Source organism: Sander vitreus, chromosome 17 (assembly GCF_031162955.1).
Source record: "Sander vitreus isolate 19-12246 chromosome 17, sanVit1, whole genome shotgun sequence".
NCBI lineage: Eukaryota > Metazoa > Chordata > Actinopteri > Perciformes > Percidae > Sander > Sander vitreus.
Window position 1 is genome coordinate 18,505,616 of NC_135871.1, and position 16,190 is coordinate 18,521,805.

The 16,190-nt window shown below is 37.4% G+C and overlaps 1 protein-coding gene across 1 annotated transcript; it reads right to left on the bottom strand.

Annotated features, from left to right (window-relative positions):
• Positions 1-9,945: 9,945 nt before the first annotated feature.
• Positions 9,946-16,068, bottom strand: plek (pleckstrin). Its single transcript, XM_078273199.1, has 9 exons — positions 15,945-16,068; positions 14,014-14,169; positions 13,517-13,698; positions 11,527-11,618; positions 11,234-11,418; positions 11,024-11,128; positions 10,647-10,730; positions 10,457-10,526; positions 9,946-10,310 (listed from the first exon to the last, which is right to left on the bottom strand). The coding sequence occupies exons 1-9, from the start codon at positions 15,984-15,986 to the stop codon at positions 10,171-10,173; spliced, it is 1,056 nt and encodes a 351-aa protein (XP_078129325.1). The 5' UTR covers positions 15,987-16,068; the 3' UTR covers positions 9,946-10,170.
• Positions 16,069-16,190: the final 122 nt, after the last annotated feature.

A 16,190-nucleotide genomic window follows, 5' to 3' on the forward strand; every position in this document is an offset into this window, starting at 1 on the left:
TTCAGAACAAATGAGTCACAAATGAGGGGGATGAAAGCGTTTGAGGCACCCCTTTGCCATCATTCAGTCAGTTACTAGTCATTTTCTGTTGGCCAGACACTGGAATGAACTGAAATAATTATTTACAAACTACATTTTGTATGTATTTGAAAATTAGTGAAACATTTTATAAACTTTATGTAAAAGAGGTATAATTGTATCCTCCCACCCACCAGTATATAGAGTTTGAAACTGTTTGTGTGTGTGTGTGTGTGTGTGTGTGTGTGTGTGTGTGTGTGTGTGTGTGTGTGTGTGTGTGTGTGTGTGTGTGTCTGTGCGTGTGTCTGTGCGTGTGTTATGTTCTTCTGTGGGAGCAGTGTTGTGTCTGCCATTTGATCTGCCCAGCTGACTCTCAGTTTGACCAGCCATTGGGAGTAAATTACTCTATCCAGAGAACTGACAAAACGTTCCCTCTCCCCCATCCCGAATGTACTTGGCTTGTACTACACTAGACTCCATGTTAAACTCTTCCTTACAGAGCAATCAGGCTGTTTATTGTAGAAAAAGTTTCCCTTAAATGGATGGCCAGTTTGACTGTCATCAGAAGCAGATCCAGCAGGATGACTCTATCCAGGAAGCCATATTTGACATTAACAAGAAATTGTATCTTTCTTTCTTTTTTTCCTTTCTTTCCTTGCTGAATGCGCCTGGATCGTACTGCATATGACAGTATCTCACAGACCTATCTCCACAGTGCTGCGGAGAAAGGTCTGGCAAGTCTAACCCTGGACTCCTCCTGGATAGGTGGATAGGAGAAAAACGTGCTCTGGTTCATTGGCATTTCTTTAAACCAATCACAGTCGTCTCAGGCGACGCTAGGTGCTGGGTGCAGCAACGGTGCCTCTGCAAAATAGCCTCGGAAAGGAACTTGTTTTGGTGGAACATGTGCACGTACAGTAGGAAGGCGAGCTCTGGAATTCAAATGGCTGTCGAGTGTGTATAAATAAAAAATAAAAATAAATAAATAAAAATGAAACGTTGTCGATATATACTAATCGGTACCCAAATCTTTATATCTATTTGGAAGAAAACTCACCTGTCAATGTGATTCAACTAAGATAGAGCCCAATGATAGCAATTAGAGATTCATGGCAACAGACCCTGTCAAAACATATATCAAAATATTCGTACAGACTTCTCAAACCACACCTGCAGCATGTGTGCATCATTTCTGCACCATTGCCTTAAAACGTGTAGACAGAAAATGCTTATGTGTAGGTAGATTTTGTGCAACACTTTCATGAAGAAACAGAGGCAAGAATCTCCTCTTTAGATCAACAGGTGTGTAGGTCTTGCCAGGAGCTAGCATGTCCAGCGGACTAATGAATTTTAGACATCTCTCCAGGGCCGTTTAGCAGTTTAATGTGATGTTTGTGCACTTCCCTATCGTTACATGGCCCACAGCTTTGCAGGAAAGAGATATCCGGTGACAGCAAATCATTGGCTGGTCAAGAATACTGATTCACTAGAGAACAATTTGATCAATATTGTTCATTTAACAGCTTAAATGAAGAACTGTCTGTCTGTTTGTCTGCTGCCCTTTGTTATACAGTGTTGCAGGCATCTCTAAACAGTAAACTAAACAGTGTGTTAACTGAGAGGATGTTGAGTTTTTTCATGTTTTTATTAAAGAACAATCAAATGAATTGGCTGTAACCTCAATTCAACTTCAATGGATTCCTTTTTTTAGTTTGAGTTTGTATTAGTTAGATACAAGTATTTGTATACAAACAAACATATCTTTTTTTAAATAGTACATGTACATGCTTTAAAACTAAACTAATTAAATAATAGATGTTTTTTAATTGGCTGCTTAGCTTGGATACCTTGAAGGTAATAGCCGTTTGATGTTTTGCCATTTACTGGTGTAAAGCAATTGCAGTATGTACATAATTAAGTATAATGCATTTAAATCTTTAAGGTTAGGGAAATATCATATCTACTTCCCCCTTAGCTGAGAGAGGATAGTCATTATTGCAAGAGGTTGGTTGTCAAAGCCATGTATCTAAGTAATGCAGTCTCAGTCTGCAGTAATCCACTTTTTTGTCATGTTTCATTGTATGACAAACCAGAAGGTGGACAAAAGGTCAGAAGATGTTTGAAATAATTCACACAATTTGTCATTTCGAAGGTCATGCTGGGAGGCATTGCAGTCTGGAGTATTTACTTTCCATACAGGATGAAATCACCCCATTTCATGTCAGTTTGTCTTGAGTTGATTTCAACAAAACATGATACTGTGTAATGGAAATGATAGTGCCTCTCATATACAGTCTTTAATTCTGATTATAGTATTGACTAAGTATTTTATCCATACAGTAGTGACAAATCAAAATTTCAACATCGACCATGTAGGATTTTGAATGGAAACAAAGACAAAGTGCCTCAGTATAAACTTCATAGAAACATTGAGTCTGTAAACTGGTTTCTGTTCCTCAAAGTAAGTAAATCACTTGTTTTATAGCTCAACAATATGGCTGCTGTGCGAACATCTAGATTCAGAGACAGATTGATAACCTATTAAAATGTACCACTAACGCATGTGTATGTTTATGGCAATGTTTCTAACTAGTATTATTCATTTAAGTTATATGGATATTTAAACCACTCATGGCAGCACTCCAGTGTGCCTTCTCACCAAAGCACAGACTGTGACACAAAAAACAGGTTAGGACCTTTCTCCTTATTTTCTTGTCATCCCTGGGGTGAAGGAGAAGCCATTTCTGAAGCCAGCAAACCAGAACACTTAATCGTCTTTACTCTCCTCTCCATGGCACTGGAGAGGCTCATTGGATTTGTACAGGTCACAATAAACGACCAGTGCAATACAGCGTAAAAAAACAAGGTTTGCGAGAGAGACAGGCATGAGAGAGTACTAGTTAAATAATTTAAAATGTCATGAAATTACTATTTAATAGTTAATATGTCTTAAAGAAACCTATTGTTTTATATAATAACGAATGTGTTCCATTTGTATTTATATAGCTGTCTAAATTAGATCACAATGGTCAAAGGTAAGTTTGAAGTAGAATATAATTTTCAAGCAATAATACCAAAGTAAAATGTTGTCTCCTTTGTACAGATGAGAACAAAATAACTTTTTTGTCAAATGAATGCCATACATTTGGTCTGTTGTTTGGTCTTTGATTACTCTCTCACCCCTGCCCAAAGTAATCCATCTCCTGTATGATCACAGGGCCTTCATGTTTGACATGAGCCTTCTGGCCCATGCAGACAGTAACTGAAAGATGTGATTGACAAAGGTCTCAAGCCTGCTGGTACTTGAGCTGGTGAGCTCCCTCCCTCCTTCCCTCCCTCCTTCTGTCTCTCTCTCTCTCCCTCCCTCTCCTCTCTCTCTCTCTCTCTCTCTCTCTCTCTCTCTCTCTCTCTCTCTCTCTCTCTCTCTCTCTCTCTCTCTCTCTCTCTCCCTGCCTCCCTCCCTCTAGTGTCATTTGTGATTTGTGATTTCATCCATGTATATATCCCACTTCTTTTCAGGCAATATATTCACCTCTCAGCTCTTTAAGGTCATGCTTTTTTGTTCTATGCAATGGATATGTCTGATAATAATACAAAGCATTTATACTTTTAGCCTTTTTAGTCAATTTATTTGAACTTCCACTTTTGACAGTATTACAGTTTACCTTCCAGCTTAATAAGGTAATGCAGTTCATCTTCCAAGTGACAATTTTACATTTCAACTTCCAAGTTTTTCAGCAGTGCAGTGCAATCCATTTCAGATTTTTCAAACAATTTATTTCATATTTCCGCATTTTCATCTCTGTTTCTCATAGCATTTGCAAGTCTTCCAGACTTAATCATAATTTCAGTTAGAAAATAAATTATTTTATCTATTAGTGGTGTTATTCAATTTTTTAATGACATTTATGTTAATTGAAACCATTCATACATTTTCAACTATTCTCACTACTTCAACTTCTTACTGATTTAAGCTATTCATCCAGTTTAGCTTCAGCAATTCAGCATTCCCACGCATTTTCTGCAGGAAATGCATTTTCTAGTTTTTTAATTGTTATTTTTTATTTATAATAATAATAATAATTATTATTATTAATTATTATATTAAAAGGCAATGTCCATAAAGTAGAATCAAAATGATGATTCTTTAGAAGAAGGCACAGAACATGCATCCAATTATAGGCTTATACTGCATAAGGAAGTGATTGAGTGAATTATGTAGAGAGTATCATACTCAGTATCAAGCATGCAGTGAGCTTTGACGAAGCTGCCATGCTACTTACATTCCCATTTAATGGATCCAGCCTTTAGGGAAATTCAGTCATCCGTCTTGTGTGTAGAAGGGGGCCAATCTTTGAAATAATCCATTCTTATCTGATTATTCTACTGTACAGCTATCGCTACACAAAAACACATATCATTTTAGAAAATTGTTGCTCCAATCATGCTGGCCTGGTATGCCTAATGCCTTAAACAGTCTTAAAATATGTTGATTTGGGATGGGTTATTAATGTCAATTATAGTTAGGAGCCAGTAGTCATAACCAACATTTCATGAATTCACATGTGTGTACATAAGATTTATTTAGATACATTTATTTAATAAGTAGACAAGACACGCAAAGCATCATCAACGGTCAGTCTCATCTTTGATTGCTTTTTTGTGATGTATTGAGTTTGTAATATTGACTAAGCCTGCGTCACACCCAGACCAGAAGGGCAAAGTGGACTGTCATTAATCTGAACTTGTTTCCTTTTAAGAAATGCTTCTTTCCCCTCATTACGTCACCCTCTACTTTTGCTGCGGGTGTCTGCAACCACCTGGCCTTGTCTCCTCGTTTTCATCTAAAATAAAAAAGGTAGCTCACAATGCTGAAGCTACAGCATGAGTATGCCTCTCTGCAGCTCCATAGGTGGACACTACCATAAAGACCATAAAGCCCACACATAAAGTCAACTGTAACCTTGTACAGCTGTTTAATTAGGTTCAGATCTTATAAATATGAAGTCCATAGCATATTATTCACATGCTTTTCATACTCTCATACTTTTCTTTAAAATATCTCCTGCTGAAGAGTTAGACATCTATATCCAACAAAATACCTTTTGTACTTTTTCCTTTATGGATTGTGTTTCATCAAAAACAAGGTTGTGTATGTATATCACATACTCTTCACACATACTATTATAATGTAGTCATATTAGCTAAGGTAGGAAGACTCTATCTTGTAAAATTGGAAGAAAAACTAAATGAGAATTTATTATTATTTTATTATTTATATATATATATATATAGTCTGAAGAGTTTTGAAGTACTCCACCTTGGCAAACGCAGCAATCTGACAGCACGGTACAGATCCAGTTGAAAAGTTTGAGTTTGACTGTTTTGAAAATGTCATGTGTCAGCAGGGTAAAGCTCCATTCTGTCAGCTTCAACTGTGTTTCTTTATTTGATGTTTCCATAGAAGTATTGTCTTTGACATATCTTTCTGCTTCTGTTTACAAACAACTACCTGAAAATGATACTGTGATATTATTGACAGGTATACAGTGATACCTGCTCAGAATATAAGTCAATGCTGCATCGAGACAAATGTTAGACTTGTGCAGTTGACTGAAAGCAGAAACAGGAAGATGTGTTAAAGACAACGACTGTGTTGTGTGGTCAGCTACATTAAGGTCACAGTTGGAGGCAACACAAATGGAAGTAGGCAACTTGGCCAACTTGAAAAGCTATTTTTTCCTACATTGCAACATCAAATTGGTTCCCCTTCCGATTCTAAGAAAAAGAAGCCTTTTCAAATGCATCCACAAAAGTGATGACATGATTTTAAAAAAGAGTGCTTCCCAATTCTGTCGATTTATTTCTCCAATTTTCTTTAGTTTCTGCTCTTTTTCCCTCTGTCTTTTTATACTCTGTCTCTTAGCAGAGATGGGAGCTATAAATTACAATAAATACATTTTTAACAAACATCAACCTGCGCACACACACACACACACACTTTATTCGGTACATCTTTACTTTATTATGAGACATACTAAGTATCTTCATATAGTTTTTATCAACTTAGATTGCAAAAGTTCCTAATCAATGCCCATATCAGGTTGGACATTAAAATGAAGAGCACTGCATTCTTATTTAAATAAAAGAAATATAGTGAAAATATTTCAGAAATCAATGGTCACCTTTTTATTCATTATAGTATCTGTTGTTGAACTTTGGTGCCTGTACGTTAGAGTAGAAACTCCCCATCCCCTTCATCTGTGCTCTCCGGATGTTGATTGAATGGGAAATGTGGGATGTTTTTTTCCTTCTGTGTTCCTTAAGTGTTTTACACAACAAATGAAAGAGCTACTGTGTCTTGGTGCTCTGCTTTGATCTGCCACCACCACTGCTGGTGACTATTCTCAGACGTCTCTAATCTCTATTGTATTACTTGTTTGATGTCTTCCCAGTTTGGAGGGACTTCATCCCTGTTTGTGTCTATTTGACCAGTACGGGAGGTTTTGAACAGGGGGTTATAGTATGTAACATTTTGTTTTAGTTTTTCCGATCCCTTAACAGCTCTTCACTGAATGTAACTCATCGGATTTGTGTGGAGAGCGCTGCAACAAAGCTACAGATGTGATATATTTTATTTATGCGTCATACCACTAAGTGGCCCATCCCACACAGAATTACATGACACCAATACAAAAGACATTTCATCCAAAGCTTCCAGTCCAGTGTCAACACACGACATACTATACTTTGCACAAAGTAAAGAATAAAGAAAAATATATTACAGCAGCCACAAGGTGGACATGTACACTACACTCTGAGGTGATGTGGATGATTGACCACAGTAGGTTGACATTTAACCTACTTTTCACCATGTTTTGCAAGTATAGTAAATTGACCATTAACCATTAAAAGAAATTAACATCCCACTTTGCAATGACTCACAGGAAGGCTAGGTTTGTATATAGTGCCCTCCTGTGTTACAATAGTAAAACACACACACATGCAGGCAGCCACAATGATGTGTGCTTTTTGAATGCCAATGGTAATCATTTCTAAAACAATTGTTTGATCATTGTCACATGACTTGACTATCTTCATTTCCATCTTTTTATAACTAACAATAAATTGAAAAAAAGGAAGTGCTTAGCCAAACAATAATAAATCAGTGTGAAAGAAATATAATAGCAATGAATGAAAAGGTGGCAGCTTATTATGCTTACCTTCCTAACAGTGCAAAACATTTATTCATTTATAAAGAATCTACACAGACCAGACAAGCTGGTTATTGTTGCTCATACACTCATATAGCCTTCAGCTGTCAACATCAATGCAATCATTATAGTTCCCATCAATCAAACATTAGAAGTGTTCATATCACTAATTATTTATTTTCTTTGAACCATGGATAGCTGCTTCAGCCCTCAGGCTCACAATGTTACATGTTATACCTGGGCTGTGCTGAAATAAATTAGAACTGCTGTCTGAGCAAGCGAGTGGAGATTTGTGCCCATGGGTATGACCACAGAAAAAGGACAATGTTGCCAAAGTGAGTCAATATGCTTTGTTGGAGGAAAACAGCTTTTTGGTAAAAGGTGACAAAATAAGGGATGATACATCTCTAGGGGCTTATCCAAACATAATACATTTGACTAATTCCCCACAAAAACTGCACACAACTATAGCAAAATTGCAGGTCAATGTTAAACAAGGGGGTTGACCTGTAAACTGTGATCAGTTAGGAAATAATTGTACCATTTGGCATTGTTTTCTCTTCTAAATATGTTTGGCCTGGGGGTTTGATTAAAACCTGACTGTGCGAGTGCATGTGTTCCTTGTCACAAAAGGCTCAGACAGAGAACACAAATGCACAACTGAACTTGTACGAAAGAGTACAGTAAGCAGGCAACAGTATCCAAATCACAAGGCTGAGGCTTGAAAGAGCTTGGAGTGCAAGACACAGAGGTACAAGGCGAACCAGCACTGAACAAAGGGAAAAGGAGTGTGTATATATATGAGGGCGGCGGGGAGACAATTAGACACAAGTGCAGGACATTAGGGCGGGGCAGGTAATCCCACAAGGCAGGAAGGCAGAAAAAGACCGCAAGATAAGTGACCTGCACAAGAGACAGAGGTGAGTTTGAAAATAAAACAGGAAATGCACAAAATGAGACACTGAATGTGAAAAAAAGGAAAATGTCAACGGCGCAGGAGCTGGATGTGACATTTCTTGCCCTGTCTGACTTATTATTCACGTTCCCAGATCTCAGCAAATCTTTTAGTAAGTATAATATCATAACTACTGACAGAATTGATGGGCAAAGGGCCCAAGTTGTAAACTGGATGCTTCAATTCAATTGTACTCATTTGAAACAGCTACTTAACACAAGTTTTTTTAATTTTTTTATATATATAGTCATACTGCAGTTTAAGTGTGTCATGTTTGCCACTGATAAATTCTCTCACAGATGGAGCAGGCCTGTAAACCACAAAGTGACACTGAAGTGTGAAGGCGGAATATGATTCAGACTTAGTTCACAAGCAGGAACTAAGTGTGCTTGTATGATAGCACAAACCATCTCAAACTTTTGAAAAACAAGTGAACAAAAAGGCAATCTGAAAAAACACATTGGGCGGAAAAGTAAGTCTAAACCAAAAACACACTATTTCCTGCATAATTCTGCACAATTTCAAGATGATCACAGATAAGCCCTCTCGTAGCAGCTATAATGTCTTCTGTGAAAAATATAATACCATGAGCCTACTTATCTGGTTAGGTAGCAAATAGACCTCAGAATACAGCTTATACCATGCATTTACAATTAAAGGGTTATACAATGTAGATACCATAACAAGTTGTTTTAGGGCTATCAAAAGATATAACAGTAGCATATATACGGTAATAAAGGGTAATAGCTTGAGTACAACTGGGCAGTACTGGGGTAACAACATGGTAATACACAGGCAACAGCTTGTGACAATGACAATGAGATTTAATTTCTGTAGGAGAATTGTAGGTAAACGTATTGCAAGGTAATAATGGGGCAAAGAATTAAAAAAAATCGTATTATTATTATTATTATTATTAATACATATTTAGTGTTAATGTTATAAGTAGTATCATTAGCAGCTTAAAATAACTGATTATGTTTTTTATTTCAATAATCTATTACATTTATATTTTTTAAGATTTTCATCCCAAAATTACTTGCACGCTATTGTCTTATTATAGATAATCAGTGGTTGAATGTAAATAAGTACTGCACTTTGAGGTACTTGTAATTAACTTGAGTCTTTTCTTTACATGCCCCTTTCTACTTCTACTCCACTACATCTCAGAGAGAAATATTGTACTTTTTACTCCACTACATTAATCTGACAGCTTTAGTTACTAGTTATTTTACAAATTAAGATTTTTGCACACAAAACACACGTAGTTTATAAAATATGAAGTTTTATCATTAATTAAACCAACAATATTCTATAAGTGCAGCTGAAATGTCTAGTTGATTAAACGCGTAGTTGATTGACAGAACTAATTTGATTGTTTCCAGTTTCTAAAATGTGAGGATGTGAAGTACTTCTACTTTTATTACTTTAAGTACCTTTTTGCTGATGATACTTACATACTTTTACTTAAGTAACATTTTCAATGTAGGACTTGTACTTGTAACAGAGTATTTATACAGTGTGGTATTAGTACTTTTAGTAAAGGATCCAAATACTTCTTCCACCACTGTAGATAATAAACCCTAGCACTACCAACATATTCTCATTATTACCTAATATATTACACCTTTTCACCTTGTTATTACTGAGCTGGAATGTAAAGTACTAGCGATTTGACAATATATTGGCACACATCACAATATTGTGACATCATCTGCATACAAAATGTAATCAGGCATTGGCGATAACGACAAATAATACTGTTAAATTATAACCTTTATTTTTCTTTAATTAGTTACATACTGCACAAAAACATCATAACATTAGTTTGATACTGTATGAAGGAGTTAAACTTGCCAGTTACTCTAGAATGACACTACAATAATAATTCAGCTATACTTTGCTGACACACTCTTACATGAAATTAAAGACATTGCAAACATGTGATTTTACAATCAACATGTGGCTGTCCCAATGCTCCTGTTATTTTCCACTTTTTGACACTGCCTGTATTGCTTTGATCCACTCCTTTCTTTCTTCTGCTGTAGCAGCTTGGAGGAAGTAGTGAGTTTCATCTGAGGTGATGATCTCAAAGAGGTTGCCGTCAATATCATATTTTTTGGCTGAAACCCGTAGAAGATGAGAGAAAGGAGTTTAAAAGTGATGAGTTGATGAGAAACTACTTTCAGTACACCAACTATATTTCCTGGAAACTGGAAAGTGAGGAAGCAACAGGACATTTGTATCCTGTGACAGTGGTCCCACTCACCATCAGGCACATACTCCACAGCTGTAATCACAGACCCACGGAGATGGATCGAGCCCAGGGGTTCATCACCCTGGCACAAAAAAAGAGACAAAGGAAGGCACAAAGTAGGAGAAAGAAAAAACATGTGAGTTAAAAAAAGTTGTATTCTTGATACTTTCTTATTACATCTTGCACAAGTCAGTATATTTACCTTTGTAGGATCATAATAATGCATATAAGCAGGGTCATCTCTCAGCACGAACTTTCGCACTTTCCAGTTTTTTCTCTTATGTCCCTGTGATAAAATAACACAACAGGCTTTTTTTTGATTTGCTGAACATTACTAAACAGCAAACGTGGCAAGTAAATGTGAAGTAGACTTCCCCTTTCTGTGAATGTGACTTACGAGTATTTTTATCTTGCTGACATGCATGAGTGAAAGTGAGAGCTAATTCAAAAAGTGTGATGTTTTGTAGCTAGACAACAGCTGGCTTCTTATCAAGATATTCTTCTTATCAACACAGTGTAAATTATCATTGGAAATGCATGCAGTGGAACAAAACCACTTTTTCCTGCTTCCTGATTCACCTGTTTCAGTAAACAGCCCTGTTTTATGATGTTTCCTCTGAATTCGTCCTTTAGAAGCACATCTTCATCACTGGAGTAGCCTTCACAGAAGAACCCACTGTCTGCCTGCAACAAAGCACAGCCATACACACACATCATACACATAAATCATGTTTTATCATCCCCAACTTTATTAATGTTAAATGTTTAATAGTAACTTTTCAAACTTACAAAGTAATAAAGAGCAATTGTCTGATCTAAGAAGGCCATTTGCTCTCCACTTTCTGCTCTCTCTTTGGACAGGTCACTCGCAGGCTGGAGAAAACCCTCATTCAGGAGCCCTGTTGCTAACATGAGAGCCTCAGGCCTATTTCTCGCTTTCTCCTTTGAAATCAGCCACTCTACCACTGTCACACCTGCACAAAAATAAGGAAAGAGCGAAAAATGGCGAGACCATTAGAAAGTAAAAAAAAAAAAAACTTCTTCCACACCTGTAACCTCAATAAAAACCAAGACAACAGTACCGGTGAAGCAGTGGTTGAAGACTCGATTCTCCTGTTCCAGTTTTAACTCTTTTACGCCATCATCTTGGTCTTTCATTAGTGTGTACAATTCTCTGAGAAAACACAATGTAGACATTGTCAACATGTCTTGCCATTCTATCATGCTATCAACCAGCAGAAGCAGTTGACTAAACCCCTGCCCCGAACAGTGATTGTCCAATAGCCATAGCTTAGCAACCATATCTGAGCACGGAAGTCCTGTCAAGCTTCACATTTTCTCAACATGCTGAACCAGTTTGCACAGGGCTCTCTACTTGTAAGAATGTCAATGAGTGAAATTTGTATCTTCATCTAGTGTTTCCAAAAGCAGAATCACAAAAAATGTTATGAACCCAGCTAACTGGCTTACTACCTATAATAGTAACGTTAACAACAGTCCAAGGCCAAGAAGCATCTTTACCTAATTACATTATTTTGTGCAGTTACAGGTAAAGGTACAATAAAAGCCAAGTTCATTCATACACATTCACTGTGTGTGCACCAAGTGGCAACTTCCAGGCCTGAAAAGTGAAGCCAATGTGGAAGTGCCTTAAACCTGCATTCTATCTGATTTCCAGCAGGGGGCGACTCCACTGGCTCCAAAAAGAAGTCAATTTCTATTGAAGTCAATGGGGAAATGACCCTACTTTTGCCTTGATTTATTAACTCAATAAAAAATGTCTTAACATGTTTATGGCCTCAATCGCTAGTTTCAAGCCGTCTTCAATACAGCATGTTTATTTTGTAAACTTTGGTCCCATTTCTTTTTAAAATAGACGAAAAAGCAGGGAAGCTTTAGGGTGTGGCTACACACCGACCTGTCAATAATGACAGAGGCTTAGCAATGCTAACCATGGCACTGTGTACATAGCCGTTAACTTGTTTTTTGGTGTTGTCCATGTGTTCATCTTAAATTTTTATCCTCTCACTGTGTGTTTTTACTTCATCAAAGTTAATTGGAACACTTTGGTCACCTAGAAATGTCTTGTTCAACGTTGTGCCAACCAAGCTAGCTAGCTAGTGCTAACATTAGCTGGTAACATAAGAGAGTATGCCAATTTCCAACCAGCTCTGTGTACTGCTGTACATGCTGACGAGCAGCAGTACCTGGAGGTCCGCGTTTATACCGCCAGTAAAAGTCTGCTGGATGTCTCGCATCAGAAGGATTTAAATTAGGCAACTTTCCCTCTTTTGCGTTAAGCTTTTGCAGCGCCATGAAACCATACATTACACAAGACTGGCTTAGACGTGTCATCCTCCCAAGCTCCGCCCTTTTGTCCAAATATGGTCACTTCTGGCTGCAAAATAACAGGATGCCGACGGACAAAATGCAAACTCCTGACTTCAAATCAGCTGTCCACAAACCAATGGGTCAATCATCGAGGCTACGTCCATTATTATTACAGTCTATGGTGTGCACTGGTCTTGGATGCTATTTTTTCGTAGCATTGTAGCTCTGCCCGCTTTAATTCCATTTCCATTCATTATTTGCTGATCCCATAGTCCTCACTCTTAAAGCCTTTTCTCTTACAACTTTCTAAGTGAATATTATTTGAAACACAAGCAACAGTGAAGCATAAATCTAACCTCTGTGTTTATTGTCCCTGTATTGAAGAGAGTTTTCAACCAATTCATAGAGTTAACGTTAGCTTAACTCTATGTAAGCTAACGTTTTAACTCTGGTAAAATCTGCCAGCAACCGTTCTAATTTCAACCAACCAAAATCGACAGTTGACAGCTAGAAGCCTGCTTTTGTCTGCCTCCGTCTTAAATCAAGTACCCATTGTTTCAAAAAGTAGGCCCATTAACATTTTTCAGTGAGCTGCAACTGCTTTCACTGTACTCTACACTTGTGCAGTGTGAGAATGGAAAGCTTGACAGCTAACAATCGTATGGATGGAATCGTATGTGTCAATTTATTGGTCTTTTAAATTGATTGTTTTCACCCCCAAGAAGATTTTACAGAACATACGTCAGGTTGATTGTGTCAGGTAGGCGAATGGAGCGTCTTGTGGACTTCCTGGCAAACTTTTTTCCCCCCTCGAGGCAGGTAATGGCTCTCTTGATGTCCTTGACCCAAAACTCTCTCTCCTCCATATGTGAGGCTTGGAAGAAGTGATCCTGCTTCTTGTCTGTGGTAATCTTGAGAACCATCTAAATGGAGCAATAGACTCATGCTGTTATATTTTCTCTTGAGAATTTACTTCAGATATGAGGATAACCAACATCAATATAGCTGCTAATTTGGCAATATAGGTGCTAATTTGGGAAAAAAATAAATAAATATATATATTTAGCTGTCTCAAATTAATTAAATCTTCAAATTGAGTATTTGAAATCTTAAACTGTAATTGTAGTCGTTAACTCTGTTACTCATCCTATATACTCTGCCATAACTGTCATTTATACATTTCTAATCCTTCAATGCTAGTTCAGATTTTTCAACAGCTGTACTTGTCATTTTCCTACCGTCCTCTTGCCAAAATCCTGACAAGGACTCAGGAGCGTGGCTCCCTTTAGTGGGATCATTCCTTTCGGAGAGTGGTCTGTTTTCTTTTTATAGAATTCCAGCCCATCTTCTGACAGCACTACCCACACTGCCTTCCAGGAGTTTAGCAATGTACCCTGAGGATAAAAAAGACAGTTGACAATAGGCAGCTTTGAGCAAAAGTGTAAAAGTATTGTGTCGAGGATGTAGTTGTTACAGAAAGCATGTTGTACTTTAACTAAAAAGAGATGTTAAAATAGGTATAAATCAAAATAATGATTTTTTTATCATCACTAAAGGTACTCAAGTCTGTTAGTGTCATATCCTCGGGAGAGTTAACTTTTTTTCAGATTATGTAACATAAAAAAACACCAAATTATTTTTTTGTTTGTGCTGAAGACATGAAAGGGGAGAGAGAGGGGGAATGACATGCAGCAAATGGCTGCAGGGTGGAGTCAAACCTGCGGCTGCTGCGTCGAGGAGCAAACCTCTAAATGTGGACACCTGCTCTACCAGGTGAGCTACCCAGGCACCCTACGCTGTGTATGTTTATGTGTATAGTTTTAATACTAACTTTGTAAAGCCATGTGTATGTCATTAAATTGCGCACACATGCATAAACCTAAATTTTACTTCCACCAGTATCATCACTAATCCGAGTTTTTCTTACCAACAATGATTTTATCGTGTCTGTGGCACACGCAACCCCAAGCCAATTTGTTCCCTTGGTAAAAGTACAACTTTAAAGACCTGTCACAAATATATAGTTTTATTTTGAAAAAATTACTAAGTAATTGCTTAAATTAGCTGGGCACTGTAGTTTGAGCAAACAACGCTTAGACAGGAGTAAAAAGTGCATTTGTTAGGGAATATTTTCACTCTTGGATTTGGTGCTCTAGCAAGGATTTACGGCAGCAGGAGCAGTTAGTCATGAATGGACATACATTAGACGGCACATTAATCAACTGTGTGACATTACCACTGTCCATGAAGAAGGTTTTCTGGCAACGTCTTAGCCATCTGACCATTATTCACAGCTGTATATAGCTATTTATAGCACCCATAGTGTCATCACATTATTCATAAGATAAAAACACTTCAGCCATGATATCTCAATCATTATCAAACGAAAAGATAATCAATAATGATTTTGTTACTGTCATGCACATCAAACAAGAGTTTACAAAGTGCTTCACAATATAGGACAAAATGAAAAGAACACACAGGATGATAAAGTTATGTCTGATTGATAAAACCAAATGTAAACTACATAAAAACTGAACACACAAAAGCAATTCATTAAAATATCTTTCATTGGCATCTTAGGTGTGTAGAAAGCAAAAAGTCACACTTGGCTCCGTAAAGCATGTGAGTGTGGTTTTCAGTACTGGATGTGTGAAACAAACACATTATCACTGTACTTTCATTTCAGGTCATGGCAATCTCTCGAAGTGTCGAATAAATGCTAAAACACAACCTAGAAAACACATTTCATGTTTTACTCTGGGTTCTGGACAGAAGCAGGAACTAGACTTGTTGCAACTGTAGAACAGAAGTGTGAGTGTGAGTGTGTAGTTGTGTATTGTGTGGCCATTTTTAAGTGACATGCAAACCTTTTTCTATACAGTAGGCGTGGTTTGACTTGGAAACTTATTCCACTTTACCAGAGCTTCCATTACTTTTAAGTTAGTCTTTTATAATGTAGATGTCAATTTGCACCCTTTTTAACTATAATATTGACTACCAATAGGTATAGAATGTGTTGCTACTAAGCTAAACCGAATCAATCAACCCAATCATAACATTGCCAAAGTTGTGAATTCTGTTATTTTATCTCTAGTGTCAAAACTCTGTTTCCCCACTAAAAATGCAATGCGAGGAAGTGGATAGTATTTTTTGTAGTTATTCTTACCTTCTTTACCAAGTATCCCTCTCTGATCTGTTGTGGCTCCATGACCCTGCTCTTTGCTGCTGTCAGCTGCAACTTGTGTCAATTTGTTAGTGACAGTTAAAAACCTTTCTTACCCATCTCTCGCTCTCTCTCTCTCTCTCTCTCTCTCTCTCTCTCTCTCTCTCTCTCTCTCTCTCTCTCTCTCTCTCTCTCTCTCTCTCTCTCTCTCTGCCTCTTTGTCAAAACCACAAACACACAAAGACACAC

Excerpts from the sequence above, each read along its gene's own strand:
- plek (XM_078273199.1), bottom strand. The coding sequence starts at position 15,986 with ATGGAGCCACAACAGATCAGAGAGGGATACTTGGTAAAGAAG. Across the intron at positions 11,619-13,516 it reads CCTGACACAATCAACCTGAC|AGAATTGTACACACTAATGA; the intron begins GTATGTTCTGTA and ends GTGTTTTCTCAG. Across the intron at positions 10,311-10,456 it reads TGTGGAGTATGTGCCTGATG|CCAAAAAATATGATATTGAC; the intron begins GTGAGTGGGACC and ends TACGGGTTTCAG.